Raw genomic sequence first — 22,538 nt, 5'->3', positions numbered from 1 at the left:
AAGAACAGGGGTGCCACTGCATGAGTCAGAGCTATGACCAAAAGACCATAAGGCTATCATCGGAGAAGGATGCATGACAAGTGTTTGAGATGACATGGGAGATGCCCTTGGCACCTCCCTGAGTTAGGTAGGGAGAGACTTGCAGGGGCTGTGGTTCCTATATTTCTGTGATGGAAAATGAACCAAGAAATAATATTTGTTACATTAGCCAAATGAATCCTGGGCTGGTGTGGCCTGGGGAAGCCTGAATTACACATCTTCTGGTTCGTTACACAATGCAAATTCAGAGGCAGTCATGCATCTGTGCATGTCTGGCAACTCCCCACCTCCACCACCACCTGACTAGGGCTGGACATACATTTCATTTAGATTGGATCCAAAATACCTAGGAAAGTGCCTATTACAGAACATATGTCCAATAAATATTGAAAGATTGATTAAAATTGATTGAAAGAAAACAGGCATAAAAATATCATGAGAGTCAAAGTAGGGAGTCACACTCTGACTCAACAATGTACTTTATAAAGATTAAAGCTGTGGGGAAATAGAATTTCTTGCCCCAGGAATGGCTAGACCTTTAAACAGAAACTTGGCAGAGACACCGAAAGGAGAAAATAAGCTTTAAATGTAGTTTTTGAAGTGTGTGTGTGTGTGTGTGTGTGTGAGTGCTTGCTACGGATCCCTGTCTTCAAATGAAATCTTACATATAAGTCTAATACATTTCTTAGACAGAAGGAGAGTCATTCTCATTGCAGTGGAGATGATTAGTGTCACCAGCCCACCTGCTTGGCCTGAGGCACTCTACCAGAACCCCTAGGGTATAGTTTGAAAAAGTCACTAGATTTGGTGACTTCTAGGGACCCTGCTAGGCTGTGAATTTGGAACAACACTGAGTTGGGGTTACCTCAAATGACTTTATCTTTGACTCAGAATTCCTAGATATCTAATCGTGGTGGCATGAAAGGTTTTAAAATCTCACCAAATATCTACTTCAGAAACATATAAAACCTAGAGTTATATTAGGGGTGAAATATAACTGGCTCCAGCCCACTACCCAGCTACGTCCAGCATACCTCTTCATGGACTTGGGGGAGAGCTCCTTTTCCACTTCCTTCACAGGCATGCTGTAGGAGTCCACGTTGTATTCACTGTCATCATCATACTCGTGGTCCAGCAGTGTTCTTGCCCATGTTCCCATGTCATAAGGGGGCAGCATTCCTCCAAACTCAGAGGGCAGGATCTCAGGATGAATTAGTTGGTGTAGACTGTTCAGGTTGTTACCATGCAAAAATATCTATAAATGCAAGAAGAGGGGTCGGGGGGGAACACACAGAAGACAATAAATACCATCCAAGTGCCGGGGGGAAGGAGTAAGGATAGGAAGACCAAAAACAAGAGTTTTCTGTCTGTTAAAATATTTAAGCCCCTCACTTGCTCTGTGAAACAGGCAAGGCTGTACTGTTATCCTAATATTTCACATAAAAATCCTGAGGCTCAGAGATTCTAAGTAGTTTCTAGAAGGTCAGATAGTTATCGGGTTAAAGAGCTGGAACCAGAAATTTGGTTTCCTGCTTCATAGTCAGAGACATGAGCAGAATCCAATGGCATGTTGATCCTGGTATTAGTTGTGCAAAGCTGATGATGTGCATAATGAATGCTGTTAAAGCACCCCTTTCTCATAAGGGACTCATCAGCTCCAGCTCCTCAAGTAACCCAAGTTATTAAGCCCAAAATCAGTCACCAGTATGGTTTTCTCTTCATCATCAATAAAACTAAGAATACTGTAACCACTAAATTACTGCTTTATAATGTGAAGTGTGTGATATAAATAAAAGTAGATTAGCATCATTATAACAACAGGTTGAGTGAAGGTTCGTGTCCCAAAGGACTTATGCTCTGTAATGTCGCCAGCCTTTTCTCTACCAGAGAATTCCATGCTTATTGTTCAAATAAAAAATAGAATAATGGACTGAAAATGTAAAACTGTATGTATGTATTAATTATTGGTATTGTTATCTACATAGGGCTTTTTAAACAAAAACTGGAGTGGGGGACATCTGGTGGCATCGTGGTTAGCATCAGGCACTTTGCTTCAGCAGCCTGGGGTTTGCGGGCTCAAATCCTGGGTGCAGACCTGCACATCGCTCATCAGGCCATGCTGTGGCATCATCCCACGTGCAAAAGAGGAAGATTGGCATAGATGTTGGCTCAGCAGCAACCTTCCTCAAGCAAAAAAGAGGGAAGATTGCCAAGGGATGTTAGCTCAGGACAAATCTTCCTCACCACACACACACACAAAAATTGGAGACATTCAAGCTACATACTCAGGATTTGTTTCTCCATATATTGCTATCTCCTCTTCTTCTTTCATTTCAATCTCAAAACTGCAGAGCAGTCTTCTCTGAAATAGCATTGTTGTCATCTCATGTAAACTTATGTATTATTTATTTAAGGATTATAGTTTCTAAGTGACTTAAAATAATTTCACACTTCAGGTTCAAGACAAACAGGCTAACACGCTCATCTCTTCTTTCTGTACTTTTAGAATCCACGGAAGTAAATATACAGGAAAACAAGGAAAGAGAAGTCTGCAACATCAAATAAAATGAGAGGGATGGCAGTCACTAATCAACAAGTAATTTCAACAACTTATGGAGGAGTAAAAGCGGATGAGAACATGTCACTGGCCCAAATTGGCAGAGCAAATATCATGCCTGAAATACATCATGTGGGGCCTACAGAGGTGGAAGACGCCATCCGCCCCAAAGTAGATCAAGTTAATTGCAAACTTTACACCTTCCCACTCCTATTTGCAGAGCACACCAGCCCAGGAAAACACACACACACACACACACACGCACATTCCTAGGTTCTTCTTGTAAAAAATGAATTTTCCTGGAAAAGTTAAGTTCCAGCATCTGAAACCCTTATTTTATTAGGTATATAACCTTTATTTTATTAGATTTTACTTCATGTAGGAAACCTTCTCTTTCAAGTCATGCAAGAGTTATGGTAACAAATCCTTAAAGAAGTAAATGTAATCCTAGCACGCTACTTCCTTTCTCTTGGCTAATGCTCTGTTTCCTCCTCCCTCAACATCACTTTCAGCTTTTGCCTTGCTTTTTTTCACTGAAAAACTAGGGCAACCAGATGAGACCCACCCACCTGCATCTGTGTCCATATGCTTTGCCTTCGTTCCTAGTACAATGGAAGGATAAACTCTCCAAAGGCTAGCCCCTCCACCTGTGCACTAGAATGCATGTTCTCCTCTACTCAATTATATTTCCCAGCAATTCTCTCTTATCTCTCTTGCATCACCAAATTTCCTCTCTCTGCTGGATCTTTCCCACCAGAGACCAACCATGCCAACTCTACTCTTCCCCTCCCCCCAATACAGATATAGAAAACCTCTCTCGGCCTTCCTGCCACATCCAGTCATTATCCCATTTCTCTCCTTCCCTTTACTGCAAAACTCATCAAGAGTTGTCTATAGTCATTGTCCAAATACTCTTGCCCAATTTTTCCCAAATTCAATCCAAATAGGCTCTGCCTCCCACCATAGCATTAAAAAAATAGCTTTTGTCCATATCCTTCTCATTGCTAAATTCAGTGCCCAATTCTCAGTGCTTATTTTTCTTGAACTCTCAGCAGCGCTGGATAGAGTAGATGATTCTTCTTATTGAAACATTTTCTCCCAGGACCTGTCGGTTTTCTCCTACCTTGACAAATGCTTTTTGTAGTCTCCTATGTTGACTGTTCCTCATTACCTCAATATCTTAACATCAGAGAGCTCTAGGCTTTAGTTCTTGGGTTTATTCTCTTTTCTAACTATACTCACCTTTTGGTAATCTCATTGACTGAAGGAGACTTAGTGGCTTTAAATATTGTCCATACACTGAAAATTTAGACCCTGAATCCAGGCCTTTCCTTTGAACTCCATATTGGCTTTTCCACTCTCTATGTCACATCGCTTAAATGGTCAATGGGCACCTTGAACTTAACATGCACAAAATTGAAATCACAATTTTCTCCCCCAAATCAGCTCCTCCTTATTTTCAACATCAGTTGATGGTGTGACTATGCTTCTAGTTTCTCAGGCCAAAACTTTGACTCATCCTTAATTCCTCACATCATCTAAATTATCAGTAAATCATTTTGGTGCCACCTTCAAAATGTATCCTGAATCCAAATATCTGAGCAGCTCCACCCCTACAATCCTAACTCAGGCTACTCTCACCCTTCAAATTGTATGACTGTGTTAGTGTTTTAACTGCTCTCCCTACTTCCATTCCTGCCACTTACACTCTATTCTCAACACAGCAGCCAGAATGACAGTGTCAACACATCAGTCAGATTGTATTCCTCTGCTCACAGCTCCCATTGGCTTCTCCTTTCTCCTAGAGGAGATCCTATAAGGCCCTCCATGAACTCCTTCTTGGAACACATCTCCTACTATTCATTCCCCTGCTGAAACACGCCGTTCACACATTTGTCTCAGGATGCTTGCAATGGAGGTATCTTCTGCCTCCAAATGTACTCATGGTTTGTTCGCCCATATCCCTCAAGTCTTTGCTTGAAAATTCCCTTTCATGAAGGCCTTCCCTGGTGAGCCTTTGTAACACTGCAACCCTGCCCCACCTGGAAAGCCCCGTCTGCTTTCCTACATCATGTTTCTTTATAGCCCCTCTCACCTTCTAACATATTACATAATTTATTACATTATGCACATACTGCTTTGATGATTCATAAAATATAATACCATCATTTCTCTTAATCCAAGATTTGTTGAAAAATATATATTGTATGAAGATTCTTTTCTAGAACTGTTAAATGTGATTGTACATTTGCACTGGGCAATAACGATGCATTGTAATTGCCCAACTATTAAATTTTTGCTGTTTGATTTTCCTTTATTTTAGCTAGTTCTGTGTAGTAACATTATTTATTGAAGTTTTACTATATTCTTCTCCACATGTATTTTTTTCTTCCTCCATTTCATGCAAGAAATCTTGTCTTTGTGAGCTCCTTTGCCTCAGGGTACCTTACGATTCTAAAAATTAGCCTGAATAATACTTCAATTTTTATTTATTTTCTGAAATATTAAAGAGATTATGGTAGGAGACCTGAGTGGAAAGGAGGAGGGTGAAGTGTTTTTGAGAATTAGCAAGGAGTAGGAGTAGAAGTGAGAGTCCACCATATTGAGAAAGAAGTAGAAATTTGTCCCAACTAGCAGGGAAGCTTGTTTCCTGTCAGCTCTTGGGGAGTGTAAGACCACATCCACAGGCCAACTGAAGAGTGCCCTGGGGTAGTGGGTTGAAGCCTAGCCATTGGGTTCTAGCTTCAGCAAAGATTTTTTTTCACAGACAACTTGGGAGCAGAAGGAGACCTTAATTAAGGAACTAATACTAGCTTGAACAATGAGGATATCAGAAGTGGCCATGATAGATGGGAAGTTCAACTCTACATGAACGATTCCAGACACCAATGAGATTTTGAGATGAAGGGACCTATATACCACCTAAGGATGATATTCCCATCAGCCCAGCATGTAGGAGACTCAAAGTCAGATTTAATTTAAGAAAATGAAGAACTAAGTATTTCTTGCTTGGGAAAGAAGATTCACAACTACTTCTTAGGTTTTCTTCTACCCAGTTTTCAGAACATAGATTGGTAGCATCTGTAGTACAAGGTGTTTGAGTAATTGTGATGCTGAATCACTTGGAATACCAGTGAGGGAATATAATAGTTTTTCATTGTGCATTGATTATATAAGTAGAAATTAAAGATGTTTTAGCCTATGATTATTTTCTCATGTGAAAATTTCCAAGCCTACAGTTTTAATTAAAATGACAAAGTTCAGATACCTCACTTCCTACGGAAAAATGCTGGCTGTGCATTCTTCTAGGCATTGTCAAAATTGTCAAATTCAATCAAACAACCCCAAATCTGAAGCTTTCCTTGTTTCCTAGACTTGACTCTCTTCAGCCTTTTCCAACAGAGCAGCAGCATCTTAAAATCATGTCAGAACAAGTCGCTCCTGAACTCAGTCTTTCAAGTGCTTCTCATTTCATTCTGACTGAAACTCCAGATCCTCGCGATGGTGTACCAGCCCCGTGTGATCCGGCCCGCGCTCCCTCCTAGCCAGTCCCCTACTGTCCTCCCCAACAGCCCATTCTGCTCCAGCTTTTCTACCTTCCCTACTGTTTGTCAAATGCACCAGGCATGTTTCTACCTCAGGACATTTGCCATCGCTATTTCCTCTGCCTGTATCGGTCTTCCCAGTAAACCCACATATTCACTCTACTGCCTCCTAGCTGTGATTTAGAGGAAACTGCTTAACCTTCTGTGCTTTATTTTCCCTTCTAAAAAGGGTAAAAACAACAATGCTTACCTTAAAGCCTTGTAAGGATTAAATGAGTTAACATATGCATAGTACTTAGAACAGCATGTGGCAGAGAGTGCATGCGACAGAAGCATTCACTACATAATTTGCACTAAAAGCCCCAGCAGGTGTTTTGGGTCACCTGATCATCCCTTCATAAAACAACGTTTGAGGGTGCTATTTGCCAGGCACGTCAATACATTTTTCTGAATTTTAAAATGTAAGTTAATTTAATTCTCGGTGGTGGAAACAATTCCTAATATAAATTAGACATTTAAGGAATTTTTCCTCTTAAACAACTGGAACATTTTCAAAAATTCATAAACAGAAAACTCTCCATTCATTAATGTTTGATACAAACACGTAACAATTATTTTCACTTCACACTCACAGTGGGGCTCCTACGGCACTGAAAGACCTAAGGTACCTTCTCCTTCATTGAGAAACATGGAAAATTATCTTCCGGACAGATTTAGAAGTAAGTATATTTTACTGTGGAACTAATCATTTGAAAATTGGTCACAGCACAGTGATAAAAATAGCTCTAAATGTGGAGCCATTTGGATGCAAATATTAGCTTTACAACTTTACAGCTGAGTCGATGAGAAACAAGTTACTAATCCAGCCTGAGACTCTCCTCAGCTCTGACACAGGAGATCATGCTTGCCTTTTCTACTAAGCTTACTTTTCAGAGCTGTTTGCAGGAAAACATGAAATAATATGTATTTAAATGCATTTTTAAACCTATATTATTAATAATGATAAATGTATTCAGCATTTACCATGTGCCATGCACTGCACTAAATAAATTGCTTTATATAAATTATCTTATTCTCAGAAAAAAATGACTATTGTATGTACTTTGAGTATCCTCATTGTTAGATAAAACTGAATCTTAGAATTCAAGTAACTTGTCGTTTGAAGAAATATTAAAGTTTCTACACATTAGCATTCTTTTTGAAATGTGTGATCGATCATGACGATCACTACAAAATTATACTCAATATCACAAAATTCACTATAATCAATGTAACAGATATTGTGATATAATAACATCCATTTATCAACTTACAAAACTATAACTTTTGTCTAGCCCTTACTTGAAATTAAGTGTACCTATAACAACATAGTAACATGGCATAATTTTTTTGTTTACTTTTAACCTGATGCTTTAACATGTAATGAATGAGCCAAAATCTTCTCCCCATTTGTGGGAAACCAGGAGAGCTAGCTTTTAAATACGTCTTTTACAGATACGCTGTTCAGAATTAATCACAAAGTCTCTAAGAATTTTAAAATGCCTTGTATGTTGAATATTTAAATGCAACATAGAAGTGCATTTTACCATGGCTGATATTATATGCACAGTATGCATCATAATTCATTGAATGGGGGAGGAGAAAGGATAAAAAACAAAGAAATAAACAGATACCCTTTTCCGAGTCTTCTCCTTCAGGAAAGGCCGGATCACGGTGTAGAGGGCATGGATGTACCATGGTTGATTGACAAAATGAATTCCTCCGAACCGCGCTGGGAAACTATCCTAGAGAAACGTGGAGGGAAAAAAGAAATCGAAACAAGCTTTAATACATTGAGAAGTTCTAAGGAACGTCATATGGTATTTACAAATGTGTTATTCCACCCACTTAAATGAGATTATCTATATAGTTAAGGAGAAGAAAGGAGGAAAAATCTTACAACATTAAAGATTGTACCTTTCATACAGAAACTGAAGCAATATGTAATAAAGCAAATCCTTCTCAAGAATAGGTTGTTGATAAGAATTTCAGCTTTTTTGGGAGTGCCATATTTTAAGACTGTAAACTGCTAACAGTCATTATAGGCCAAGAAACAGAAATAAAAGACATTAGAGTCTTGGCAAATAATGAATCTATGTTAGATAAGTGTTTTATTTACATTATTTATATTTATATTTATATTAAAGCATATTTAAATTAAAATATTTTACTAAATTTCACTGTAGTCATCTACAACGTGAGCACTGTCAGATATCAAAACTCACTTTGTTCTCTTTATCTCATTATTTTATCAACTTTATTATAAACATTCTCCTGTCCTTATTTCAACCATAAAAAAAGGAAATGTGCTTAAGCATAATAAAAAGCTAAAGTTGTCGCATAAGAAATTTGAAGACGCGTTTTCCTAGGTTAAATGAAAATCAAAACCCTCTGAGCTTGCCCCACAGGAAGAAAAAGGTGCTATCATAAAGCCAGCATCCTCTTTAAGAAGAACTCATCTGTGTAAGGTGTGACTCTGGAATGTTATAGAGAGCTGTTTTCTTCCCACCCATGACTAGGAGCATCCCAATTCCACTCCATAATACAAAGAGAATCCTTAAGCCAAATGAACTGCAACATTTGACAGTACAATTGAGTAGGCTATGGAGTCCACGTGAACAGATCTGATTCTTGCTACTAGTTCCAAGTTCCACACTGAGCTGACAATAGGTTTCTTTTGAAAAACTATACCGCTGGAGTGTTTCTCAAGTGGCAACATAATAATTGACATTCTTCTGAATTCTACTTAGAGTATGAACAGGAACAAAAGAAAAGTAAAGGAACAGAAATAATTGCAAATTTTTTTTTTTAATTTAAATTTTCTCTTGAACAAGATTCTCTGTTCAAAAACATACATGGCACAACCCCATTAAAATATTTTGGCTTTTTGGGGGACATTTAAGAGCATTAGTAATTAATTAGTGGTTTTGTATATTGATTTTCAGAGCTGATGAGCATTTTTTACAAAGTAATTTCTATCTCTGAGAATAATACACTATGAAAAAGCAACAATACTTAAAAAATAAATTAGACCAGCTAAAGGTAAAAATGTCTTTTATAACAGTCTTACTTCTTTTATAAACATGTAGTTTTTATTCACCAAGAGGTTATTACAACAGAAAAGAATCAGAAATGCAAAATAGCCTTTTTAAGTTATGACATTTTTATACATAAAAAGAAGATACATAATGTATATACGATAAAGAGAGAGCTAAGACAAACCCCCATGTGCCCTTCACTCAGCTTAAGAAATGCAACATGCTCGGTAACCTCCAAGTTCACTGTATTCATACTTTCACCATCTCCCACATTTTTAAATTTAATTTTATAATTCCCTTGCTTATATTTTATGTTTTATTTGATAAATATCGTAAATATTATACTCTATTCTTATATTTAATTTATTTTTATATTTTACATTTTTGCTATGTAACCCTAAAATACACTGTTTTTTAAGTACTTAACCTTTACAAAAATGTCATTGTAGTGAATGTATTCTTCTGTTGTTCCATAACATTGTTTTGGAGGCTCGCTGTATTTCAGGTTTATCCTTGTGTGTGGCTATAGTTCATTGTCACTGCTGTATAGTATACCATTGTATGGTACACCACAATTAATTTATTTTTTCCTGTCCATGCACGTTTTTTTCTAGGTTTTTTGTTTGTTTAGCCATTACCAGCATTGCTGCTCTGCAGACCTCATTCTTAGACGTGTCTCTTGTGCATGTTCGAGAGTATATGGATGGAGGGTAGGTATCTAAAAGCGTTAACACTGAGTCATAGAGCGTATATACTTCAACTTCACAAAACTGGTGACAGCAATTGTCCCAATTTGTACCGCTCCTTTCTCTAGTAATGCAGGAAAGTTCCAGCTGTTCCACATATCACATTTTTATTTGTCAATCTTTCTAATTTTTGCCAATCTAGTGGGGGTAAAATAGCTTTTCATGTGATTTTACTTGACTAATTCCTCGGGCTTTGCTCATTTTGTTTAATTCCATCATTAATAACATGTTTAACAACATAACCATTTTATACATAGGTATTTTGTTTCTGAGTCCTTGAGGGCCTGAATTTGTTTGCTGTCTCTGCTGATCTCGTTCACGGTATCTTGTTTACAGTGAGCTTATATTTGGCTAATGTTAGTCATTGGGGCTCCCAAAGGAGCTGGCTTGAGGATGCCTTTCTCCAGACAAGATTCATATCAGCTCCCACGAGGTGCTTTCAACCTGGTTTGGCTTTAATTTAATTTCCCATCTTGAATTTTCTCTGACTGTGCAGTGTATATTCAAATCTAAGATCTATATGAGACAATTATGGCCTCAGATTATCAAGGAAAACTATTATCATCATCATCAATACCAATATTATTATTACCATTATTATTTTTCCACCTGGATATGGGAGAGGCAGAGAAGTTTCCTTAAAGGTTTCCTGGCCAGCAGGGATTTTCCTAGCACAAGCTTTCCCCAAGGCTGTAGCATCTAGAGGAACATAGTCTCACATCCAGCTCCCCATTGCCCTGAACGTGTGTCAGCCTGCTCTGCTCCTGCCCCAGGCGATCATTACTCTCTAAAGCTCTAGGTTCCTGCAGTCACGGCATGCCTCCAGAAGCACCCAGGCTTCACTTATTCTCCTGCTTTCTTTCCAGTAGATTTTGTGTGCTTGGCTCTGGGGGAACTTGCCTCATATTCCCCAGAGTTCAGTAAATCATCTGGAAATATTTTTGTTGTGATATATCCAACACCTTGATGTTTCATGGCAGGAAGTTTTTAAAGAATTTTTAACCTGCTGCACGACCTGAAGCAGAAATACTTAGTATGCCTTTAAAATATACTCCTGAGTGAGCATTTGATCTCTAGAACAAAACTCAATGAACACCAGCTGTCAAGTTATTAAGCCAAACGTCCCAGCTCAGTGATTTTTAAACTTTGAGAATCATATGCAAACCATGCTTCTTCTATCCTGAAAAAAGAATATGCACAGACATATGCTTAACTTACACATGATGGCAGGAGAGTTCTTGAGCACGTCTTTATTTATAGAATGACGTGATCAGTATCAAATCACAGTTGAGACAGGGTGAAAGAGAAGGGAAAGCACTGACTTTGCAATCCAGTAGATTTAGTTTAAAATTCTGACTTCATGCCACCTCTGTCCTCTCAGGCATCAAAGTCCACAGCAAGGACATAATGCTTGTTCCTTCCTTTGCTCACTGTGATACCCCTCATTTCCTTTCTCTCTTCTCCTTGTGGTATCACTGTTATGCGCATGTTACACTTTTTGTAGTTGTCCCACAGTCCTTGGACACTCTGTTCTGTTTTGGGTTTTTTTTTCAGTCTTTGTTGTTCTCTCTGCCTTTCAGTTTGGGAGGTTTCTATTGATACATGCTGAAGCTCAGATTCTTTCCTCAGTCATATCCAGTCTACTAAGAAGCCCATCAAAGGCATTCTTCATTTCTGTTACAGTGTTTTTGATCTCTAACATTTCTTTTTGGTCCTTTCTTAGGACTTCCATCTCTGCTTACATTGCCCATGTGTTCTTGCATGCTGTCTACTTTATCCATTACAGCCCTTAACATATTAATCATAGTTGTTTAAAATTCCTGATCTGATAATTCCAACCTCCATACCATGTCTAGTTCTGATGCTCACTCTGTCTTTTCAAATTGTGTGGTTTTTTGCCTTTTTTTTAGTATGTCAACAATTTTTTCTTAATATCCGGACATAATGTACTGTTGTAAATAGACATTTAGTGATGTAGGGGGAAGGTGTGGGGGAAGGGAAAGCATTTTGTAGTCTTATGATTTGGTCTCAGTCTTAAGTGAGCCTGTGCCTCTGGACGGTGAACTCACAAGTGTTTCTCAGGTATTTTCTCTCCCCTTAGGTGGGACAGGTAGCCTGGAATTGGATGTTTCCTTCTCCCATGTGGAAGGCTAGAGTTGGGTATTTCCCTACCTCCTGATCAGTTAGGGTCTAACAATTCCCCAGTAGGTCAGGCTCTGGTTAACTAGTTTCTCCTGAGAGCAGGCCTCGTTAAGAACAGAGTGCTCTGGCATATTTCAAAATGGTTCCTTTTCCCTTCCCCCTGACAGAAACACAAGTGTGTTTTTCTCCAATTATTTACTGTAAGAACCCAGTTGAGCTCATGGAGGTCAATCGCACAAAAGTGTGGAAGGCCCCCTTATGACTCGCGCCTCCTGGCACCTTTCACTCTCAGCACTGTTTGTGCGCAATGAGCCTCCAGCAATTCATCAACTGCAGTTCAGGTTGTTCTACCCCGCAGTGGCTCCCGGGGTGGTGTCCCCTCAGAAGTCTCTGTTCCAATAAGCTGAGACTCTCTGTATTCATCTCTCTCTCCAATCTTGGTGACAGTGGTTTGCCCTGCGTCTTCACCTCTCTGATGATCTGGGTTGATTTTTCAGTCTGTTCAGTTTTTTACTTGTTAGAAAAGAGGGGCAACTTCCAAGCTTCTTAGATGTGGAACTGGAAACTGGAGCTCCCCTCATTTCTGATCACGTCCCAAGTCCTTCAATATTTACGCCCCCACCTCTGTGTAGCTTCGCACTTTCATATTCACCCTCCACATGAGGCGAATGTGATCACAGTAAAATCCAAAGCCCACTCCCTCCACATACCTGCTTAGCACCATGTCACTTCCCAGCACCCACTTCACGTCTGTTCATGTTCAGATGCTGTTTTATAGCTTGCTGACTTTGTTCTCTCCCAGCTGGCATAGTTCTCTCTCCCTTTTTTGTATGACCTGCTCTTACTAATCGCTTAAGACCTAGCTCAGGCAACATCAACTCCAGGAAGGTCTTTTTGATCCCTTCTCTCACTTCTTACCCCACTGGTCTCTCATAAAAGCCTATTCTCTCTGCTATCACCAGCACATTGCCTAAGTCCATCACTGCACTTGCCACATGACCCCAAAATTGTCTCTTTGTCCACCTTCCCTACTAAACTGTGAGCTCTTTGAGCACAGAAATTGTGTGTTCTGTATGGTCTGTTGGTGCTGAGTCTGGCATCCATTTCCACTCACTTCACGCCTCACCCAACAGGGCAGGAAGACGAGAACATATGAATCTTACAGCTGGGATTCTGAATAGGAGAGTTCTGTCAATGTGATGCACTTGAGCAAGATTTGAAGGACTAAAGGGAAGCAGCAGTCACCTTCCTGCTTCAGTGACAGCTGCTAAGCAAGCTCTAGAGGGGCGATTGTTTGCATCAGCGTCTGTACCCCACCTTCCCCTTTCTAGGTGCCAGTTTGAAGGATGAGAGGCTTCTGGGACAGCAGCAGTGAGAGGGTGGAGGCAGCGGTTTCATGACCTCTGTATCACATCTGCATGGTTGCGACCTCAAAACCAAGAGAGCAGTTGCAGTCCTCCCCGAACATTCATTCCTCCCGCTCTTCCAGTGGGGTTTTAAGCACTAACTCCCAGTCTTAAATCCATTTTTCCTTAAACTATCCAGAGGGATTTCTGTTTTGTGCACTGAACTCTGATCCAGACCATGCCTGATTCATCTTTATATTCCCAGCATTTCTAAAACAAGTGTGTGTGTGTGTGTGTATATGCCCCAGAGCAGAACTAGAGAAATGAATGGAATAGATTCTAATATTTATGCTTTAAGTAAACTATTTATCTTCTCTGAGCCACAATTTCCTTATCTGCAAAATGAGAACCACATTTAATAGGACAGCTAATGGCTAACCATAGCTGTTACTCATTGAGCACACCTCCTAGGTACCGGGCTACTACATTAACTATCAACCCCCATTTTACAGACATAGAAATGACCATGGGGGTAATTTTATAATGTGGTTTAATGGATAGTAGTTTGGCCCTAAATATAAATATAAATATATAGTGCAAAATAGTAATCAACAACATACACTATGCTGATCATTGACTCTGCTGTTCACACTGCTCTTTCCTGTGGACAATGAAATAAGTGCCTTGCAATTAGTGAGAGTGCAGCCAAGATGGGTTGAAGAAAGTTTATAGAATTTCTGCCTTCTAAAAGCTTTTGCCAATTCACCTTCTTCCATTCATTTTTCCTTGAGTGGAATACTTCGTGCTTGATTCACAGATTGTCTTGCCTGAAAGCTTCAGTTAATGGAATCTTAGCCCACCAAGGCTCTAGTGGAGTTCAGCATCTCTCCAAGCCTCTGTTGACCATATATTCAAATAAATATCATTCTTTGGGAGAAATGGATTTGGAAGTACCTCCAGAATGCAATATGTGAGTTTCCTCAGCGATGACTGTGTGGGGGATCAGAAGTGGCCACCTCAAAATGTGTCTGTTTGGCTTGATTATTTTTAAGAACAAAAGACTCTAAGAGAAACTTTGACTTTCCCCCTGACTGCCTAAAGGAATTTAAGATAAAAGGCCTGTCACCAAGATAGGCCATCACCATAATAGCTCTGGGTATTGGTAGACTTTGAAGGTCCTTGCTAAGCCCATTCTTATCTACCAAACTTTTACTTTTCCATCTCCATGTGAACTGCCTCCCACCCCTTTGAAGCCTCAAACCACTACCTGCAACATCCTGCTTTTTCTTTAGCTGAAGATGATATTTAAGCTAGCAGCCTTGGCCATTTTGGCGAGTTACTCGACTTTCCTGGGTTTCTCCCATGTATACATGTTATAAAACTTTGTTTGATTTTCTCCTGTTATTCTGTCTTGTGCCAATTTAATTCGTAGCCCAGCCAGAATGACCTAGAGTGGGTAGAGGAAATATTTTTCCTCCCCTACTGCTATTGCAAACAATTGCAAAATGAAGTCAACCAAAGTGAAGCCTTGACCTTTTCCTCATTGGCATGTGAACACTATAGGCATGGGTACTATAAGCACTATATAGAGGGGTAAAAATATTTATATTATCTTATATACATAACTGAATTATTCATATATATGTAGCACAAATATGTTTGCCTCAAATGCCTAGCTATTCAAGAAGAAAAACCAGAGAATCTGAACTATTAACATATTGTCAAATTCTTTAATTGATTTTGATGAAACATAAAAATTGTGTGTTAATATTACTACAAGTAAATTGTCAAATTTGAGAATAATAAATATTAATGTAATTTCTGGTGCAATCAGGGTACAGTTTGCAGTCATAAATGTGAGCAAAATAAACTTTTCTATGAGAGTTAAATCCACAACTTTAGTCTTTTTTCACAAGAACTGTCTAGGGTTCCTAAACCTATCAACTGTGTTAAGAAATGTTCTCAATGTGAACATAAGCCAAAATTGTATGTGCAACTCACCCATTCAGAATTAAATCTATTAGGCTTTTTAAAGTGTTCTTCTTTTCTCCCTTCCTTGCACTTTTTTGAAGCACCTAGTTTCAACTGCTATATACACCATGGCAAAGTGCATATAGTAATAAATTGCAGCACCTAGTACCTGGAAATTACACCTTTAATTCAGTAACTCAATCTCTAAAGTCATACTAGCATCAAAAATATTGTGCTATTCTTTTATGATGCTTTTAGTATAAATATAAAACATGCTTATTGTAGAAATTTTGAACAAAAATAAAGTATAATAAAAAAAAGTCACTCGTAAACTTACCAACCAGAGACAAAAGCAATGCTCTAAGCATCCTGGGGTATCTTTCGAGTTTTTTTCATTTAAGTTTTATATAGATGACATGAAACTCTACCTAACAGTCTGGAATTATGATAATAGGTTTTGATAATGGCTTATAGGAGTATAACATATATAATATCACCCTCTCTGAGAGTGTGCCTAGGTATACAAAGTAGAGGTGATTATTATAGCATTTGGTACTACTGGTTCCTTAAGTAGCATCAACATTAAATTCCTTCAAATATGTTTAAACTTATTAAGATTGTTCTGCTTTGATATGCTAATCACACTATGTTTTCCTAAATATGTCTTTTGGGGGTATACTTTCTACATGGTATAATAGTATCTGTATACCTTATATCCATCGTTTAGAATGTTGTTTTAGCTACTTGTATAGCTAAAATATCCTACATTGTACATCCTACCCATCTTCTAGAAGGTTAAGATTCCTGAAGACAGTCATGTTTATCTTAGCTCCAAAGCCCTGCTCCCATTCCCTACCCCTAGCATCCTGTGCAGTGTTTGCAACTGAAAAGAACAGAACTGTAGTTGTCATCCCATATATTTAGTTTCATCAATAGTGGACAGACAGATTCAGCCAAGTCATTCAGTAGCCTTCAGAAGGGAAACAAAGATTTTTACCAAACCATTCTAACTAGTGTCTTCTGCCAAATTGAGAGGAGACAGCCAGGAAACTATTTAATTACCAGCTAATTGGAATGTCTTTTTCTGTGCCTGTCTCATAACTGGTAATGAGCCATACGTAAATGAATGCAAATGGATTGAAAACAAAGGATCTTGACCCTGGTACAGAGAGAAGAGTTTAAATGGGGCTTGTACATGCAGGAGGACATTTCACTTCCATCCTCTTCACTTCTAACTGCCCATAAAACCTCATGCTATCCAGGGACGCCTACAATAAGGAACTTGGTTAGATGCAAAGAATTGACTAGAAACAAAATTTCACGAAAATAAGCAACTGCTCTGATAAGCAGGGGAACAATAATGATTAACATTTTCTATAACCAGTTTATTTGAAACTTAGGAGTTTGTCATCATAGAAAAAAGTAATTGAATGGTTAAAAAAATAGTCAATTCCTGTTACAGGAAGCAAGTTAGCCTTCAAAGATACATCACATTGTATTTCAAAATAAGCACTTAGCAAATGTTTCTATTTGATGAGCAATCTCTGGAACAAAATATGCATAGATAAGATTTAAATTTTCATGATTCTTCAGAAAACAGTGCCTTAATTTTAATAAGTGTTTTAAGAAACAGATTAACCATGATGGATCATTTAAAAGAGTGATTAATAAAAATATATTAATTTCCCATTATTATGTGGCATTATAGATAAAATTCTTTTTAGATTTAAAATTTTTGAGATATGAATTATTTTGAAATGATTTTTCCCTCCCAAATGTTAAAATCTTAAACCTAAAAATGCACTAAAATATAGGTGATTTTTTGAATTTGAAAATTGATGTTCTTAGATTTGCATTTGCATACTTTACAGTATCTGTTTGTTTTAAGACCTTTGGCAAAATGTCAGCTATCATTTAAATTGTCATGAATATAAGCGTGTCAACATGAATCTCTCTTAAGGGTGGTCAACAGAATATGCTCTACCCAAAGGCGAATACACATCACTTCTGACATTTCTATTAAAAAAAATACATCAATATTCAGCTAACGAAGATTTCATGACACTATGTCTCCTAATGAATCTCTCTTTGCCTTGTCACTCTCCTTTTATGAAATTCAGTTCCCATTATAGTGATGTGCTAACTTTGCTCTTTTTTGGTTTTTCCTCTGAGGGTGTCCTCTGGTTTTATTTTTTAGGTTAATTAAATGATGCCCAAGTGCAATGATGTTGCCTGATATTCTTTCTCTCTTACAGGGTACATAAAAGAAAGCTTAGAGGGACTCACTGGAGGGTTCTACCTTCTCAATGCAAATTACTGGGAGACTTGCCATAGGATTGTAGGGTGTTGAATAATCACGTCCTTTAAATTGTGAGTGGACATGTGGTGTGGGGAAAGCAAGTCTCACACTAACATTTTGAAGGCAGAGGGATTTGACTCCATTGCTTTGGTGATTCAACAGTCAGCATTTATTGTTTGGACAGAGACAGTCTTTCAACTTACACTCAAGAGGGCTAGGAAGAATCTTCGCGGGCCACTCAGAACACAGTGGTGGTCAAGGCTACTCCAGTTTATGAAGCTACCGGCCCAGAGAAAGGCAAGGAGTTATCCTTTCCTCATCTAACACAGCACATGATTATCATCTGTGCACTTGAAAATGAGTTTTGTGATGCTCTTACACTGTTGTAATCTTTATGAAGACCAACATTTTCAAATTTTTAATTTTGTTTTTAAAATCTTAAATAACAGTATAGTTGGCTTATTTAAATCTACAAACAATAACCTCATTCCCTCTTTCACCAGTAGATTATCACTTGTAAATAACTGTTATATGCTGACTCCACAGAGAAAGCACAATATTATTCCTTTTTTTTCTTTTTCTGCTATGTTTTGAGCACATGTATTGAAGTAATTCATAACCTCTTTTCTTCTAGGTTCCAGTGATAAATCCACTCACCCATTAGAGGAATGTGTCTCTGTCAGCAAATGTATCTTTGTCCTTCCCTCCCAGCCACACACATGTAATTACTAAATGGACCAGAGGGATTATTATAGAGAGAAAGCCTTTTGGAGTGCATTATGACTATATGATGAGGGCCTCTGAAGTTTGTGGGTGAGAAATGGCTAATCTATTTCAAAAACTCAGGTATATTCCACTTCCAGACAAATTATTATGACTATATGATGAGGGCCTCTGAAGTTTGTGGGTGAGAAATGGCTAATCTATTTCAAAAACTCAGGTATATTCCACTTCCAGACAAATTATTATTTTGTTATTGTTTTCCTCTGTCCACAATTAATCACATGGTGCTGGCTAACTATGCTTCAAAAACAACCCTTCTCACCCTGCGAGGGACCCTGGAACACAAGGTTAATGTCATAGGATGGATAAATTCCTATACCTGGATAAAACTCTCAAATTACATTGGTGACTCGGTGGCATCAACTTGGCATATGGAGGACAATGTCTGAGTCTTGAGTGCAGTAAAACAGAGACAACTTAAACTGAGATATTATATAAAATACTCCTCTTTGAAAGAGTTCCACCTAGCTAAAAATATTTCCTAAAGTAAAACCAACACTGGAAACTAATTTGTAACATGTTTTAGTTATCACATGACTGAATGGGCAAGAAAATTTCTTTTCCGTGAGCAAAGTAGGTATGGTGGTCTCCCCAGCTACTTTTTCTGTCAGAAAAGGTTGACAACAGATTGAGGCAAATCACAGCCACAGAGCCTTAATTTGAAGACACGAGGCTTAAGTTAGTCATGGCTGGCGTGTGCCTGGTACACACAGGGGGCGAGACAGCCTGGGGAACACAACACAAAGCCATTTTCACACCTCTTCTCAATCCATGAAGTACCAATTTCAATCAAGCATAGCAGCAGAAGAGACCACAAAGTGAAAACTACTACTTTACTAAAATTTTGCATCATCATGTTCCTAAGTCAGGCCCTTTTATTAAAACTGAATGCATAGCAAGGGTAACAAATAATTGTGCCATTTCTAATCAAAACAGAATATGTAGTAATTTTCTATGACCTGTATCTTGTAACTCCAATCTATATGTCAGCCCCAGCAGGAAGACCTTACTATTACCCTGCCAGTATATCAATGATGGATTAGGTCTCCCACTTGACTTTTAAACTACTTTAGTAACACACATTCAGAAGCGCTGATGTTCTCATATTCAAGATTGCCAAAGGAGCGTTAAGCAGCAGAACTTCAGCTAGAGGAACTTAGAAAAGCACATTATAAAAAGAATTAGGCTGAAGTCCTTAAGTGGATATTTCAGGACACTGTCTACATCGGGTGTGTGAAACTAGTCAAGGTTATTCTTAATGATGCAACTCAAGGCAGCAAGAGTTTGGTAAGACAGGACCCGTCATATTCTGTTGAGAGAATATAAATTGGTTAAAACATTCCTGAAAGAAACCTAAAAACATGCTCCTATGTCCCCTAATACTTGTTCTAGAAATCAGTGATGAGGAAATTATTATTAATTGGGGCAAAATTTTATGTACAAGAATGTTTTGCAAGTATTTTGCATAAGGAAAACATTGGAATCAATTTAAATTTACTTCAACAAAAGAGTGAATAAATGAATATTGTATTGATAAAATATAATACTAAAGAACCATTAAAATGGCATTTTCAAAGAATTCTTAATGGCAGAAAACAAGAAAAATATAATAGGTTAATAAATCAGGAAAAACTTTTAATTTGTTTTAAAAATGAATATAAAAAAGACTTGAAAAAATACGTGAAAATATTAGCCTGGTTAACTCTGTGTAATAGAATAATAGATGACTTTTATTTTATTCTTTATATATTTTATATTTTTTAAATATTCTGAAATGACCATGTCCCATACACACACACACACTTACAGCTATTCTTTAAAAAAATAAATACAAAGACAACAATATGGCACCGTCAGCATCAATTAAATTGAACATGTATTTACTGAAAACTCCTCAAGCCTAGGAAATTAGGAGGAATATGAATGAAGCACAGTCCTTATCCTGAAGGAATTTATATTCTGGTAAAGAGAATAAGTAACATAAAACAAGGAAAGATAATTTCCACAAGGTGTTATGAGGTTTAAAGGAGAGAAAGAATGACAGAAGGAGGAGAAAAGTTGGAATGATGAGGAAAGAATTTGGAGTAAAGCTTGGGGTGTTGATGCGAATCTCATTGTTGTAGATGAGGCAATTGAACGAATAGAAGACGGTGTCCCAGTGAGAAGGAGCAGTAGGATCTGAGACAAGATGAGTAGGACTGGGCCACCTTTAAGACATAGTTACCAGGGCTGTTTGTCTGGATTTGAAGGTAAGTGCAAGGAAGTGTTGGCAGTGCGGCTGAGAGGATGGTTTTGGAGTCTGCCTGGACCATCCAAGCTGTCTCAGAGAAGAGTCTGTATGTATCTTAGCACTGGGCATTCTTGAGAAGAGAGTGGCATATTGAAGTGTGCTGTAGGAATATTAGCAGGGGTACGCAGTCTGTTATGAAATTTGACCTTTTAATATTTATGTTTTCGTTCAACCACTTTAATATGGAGACATCCTATTTCAGGTTAAAAATTCTAAAAACATTAGAGTTTTTTTTTCCTTAAGTGACCGAGTAACGTGTGGCACAGATATCCATCCACCAGGTCCTCCCATCAGGGCAACTCACCACCACTGGGCAGCAGGGATGAGGCAGTGAGGGTTAGGGATGGGACAAGGCTGGAATAAGACTTGGGGACTGATGAAGACAGGAGTGGAATAAGGGTCATGCATGTCTCTAACGCACATTTCTTGGAATAAAAAGCAGTGACTTCATGTTTTGACCTGCCCAGCTCATTTGATGAAGGCTTTCAAAATGTCCTATTTTAGTTGATTTCAAGTAGGGGGAAATCGAAGGTGGAGCTATGAGGTCAAAGCTATTAGCATTCTGCAGGTAACTAGAGCTTGAATTTAAGTCAAATCAAAGTGTTAACCATACAAGGAAAACAGGATACACATGCTAGTAATATGTGGAAGATAGAGGCTATCTAACTTGACAAATACTGTGAATGACTGGATGCAGACGGGGCATAAGGGAGAATGGCTGAAAGCAGTTTGTAATCTTGGTTAGTTGAGAGCCCACGGATAGTACTAGAAACTGAAATAGGAAAAAGTTCCTATTTGAGGGAGGTGTGATATGCTGAACTTCAAGTGTCAGTAGTCCGTGTGGAGATGTCTCCAAGTTTGGAGAGCTCAGACTGGAGTAGACATATAGAAAAACAGAAACACAGTAAAAAATTGAGATTCATGAATGTGTTAAAAGGCATTTAAAAATGTTACAGCAATCTGTATATTTTAAAGCAATATTAATATACATTTTTCTCCCTGATTTAAGTTCTAGATCAATATCATGAGCTGGCTTGAGTAAGAAGTTGGAGAGAAGGGGTCACTGAAACAAGAGTGACGTTTTCCAATCATTTGCCAGAACACTTTTAGCTCTACTAACTCCGTCCAAGACTGTGCACTGTCCATCTGGATTGTGAGGCAGTGGATTATAAAGATAGCTGGAGAGGGTCTAAAGATGTTCATGCACGTGTCCTCTACGGAAGCACACATGAACAACAGCACGAGTGAGGCTCAGCGTGGAGGCAGCCCCCTCCACCTGACTGGCTGATGGGGAACTCCTATTTAGCCTCTGGATGTCTCCTGCAAGGCCAGGGGTAAGGAAGATGATGCTTCGGTTTAGCTTATCTGGGAATACTTATTTTCTCTTATCTGTCAGTTTTACAACAGGAAGAAAGCAAAGATTCAGTTTGGGATTATCATCCCCTTTCCAAAAATCCAAAAACACTTAACGAATATACTTCTAACTACAAAAACAAACTTCTAATTCAACGCCTCAAAGATTTTACTGTGCTTTTCTGGTGCTTATTACAAAATCTTATAGATACTTATCAATTTTGGTTAATTTGAGAAGATTCTAATTAAATCATCAGGAAATTTGTGTGGCCTGAGTAGGATTTTTCTTGCCTTTACTTTACCCCCTGTGACTTTATTGGCAAGTAATAATCATCCAAAGCTCTTCCCTAGAAGTTTCCCTTCACACTGCTGCAAAGTCTTGCTACAAAT

At 38.2% G+C, this 22,538-nt stretch overlaps 1 protein-coding gene across 2 annotated transcripts in view; it reads right to left on the bottom strand.

Moving 5' to 3' along the window:
* CLVS2 (clavesin 2) overlaps positions 1 to 22,538 on the bottom strand; it is a 72,399-nt gene that overhangs the window by 11,071 nt on the left and 38,790 nt on the right. For both annotated transcript variants that reach the window (XM_014852935.3, XM_044757451.2), the window contains exons 4-5: positions 7,815 to 7,925; positions 1,074 to 1,294 (exon numbers count right to left, since the gene is read on the bottom strand). In XM_014852935.3, the coding sequence (XP_014708421.1) occupies positions 1,074 to 1,294; positions 7,815 to 7,925 (332 nt within the window). The remainder of the gene's footprint in view (positions 1 to 1,073; positions 1,295 to 7,814; positions 7,926 to 22,538) is intronic.

Source organism: Equus asinus, chromosome 24 (assembly GCF_041296235.1).
Source record: "Equus asinus isolate D_3611 breed Donkey chromosome 24, EquAss-T2T_v2, whole genome shotgun sequence".
NCBI classification, from domain to species: domain Eukaryota; kingdom Metazoa; phylum Chordata; class Mammalia; order Perissodactyla; family Equidae; genus Equus; species Equus asinus.
Note: the sequence above shows the minus strand (reverse complement) of the source record. Positions and strands in the feature narration are given on the sequence as shown.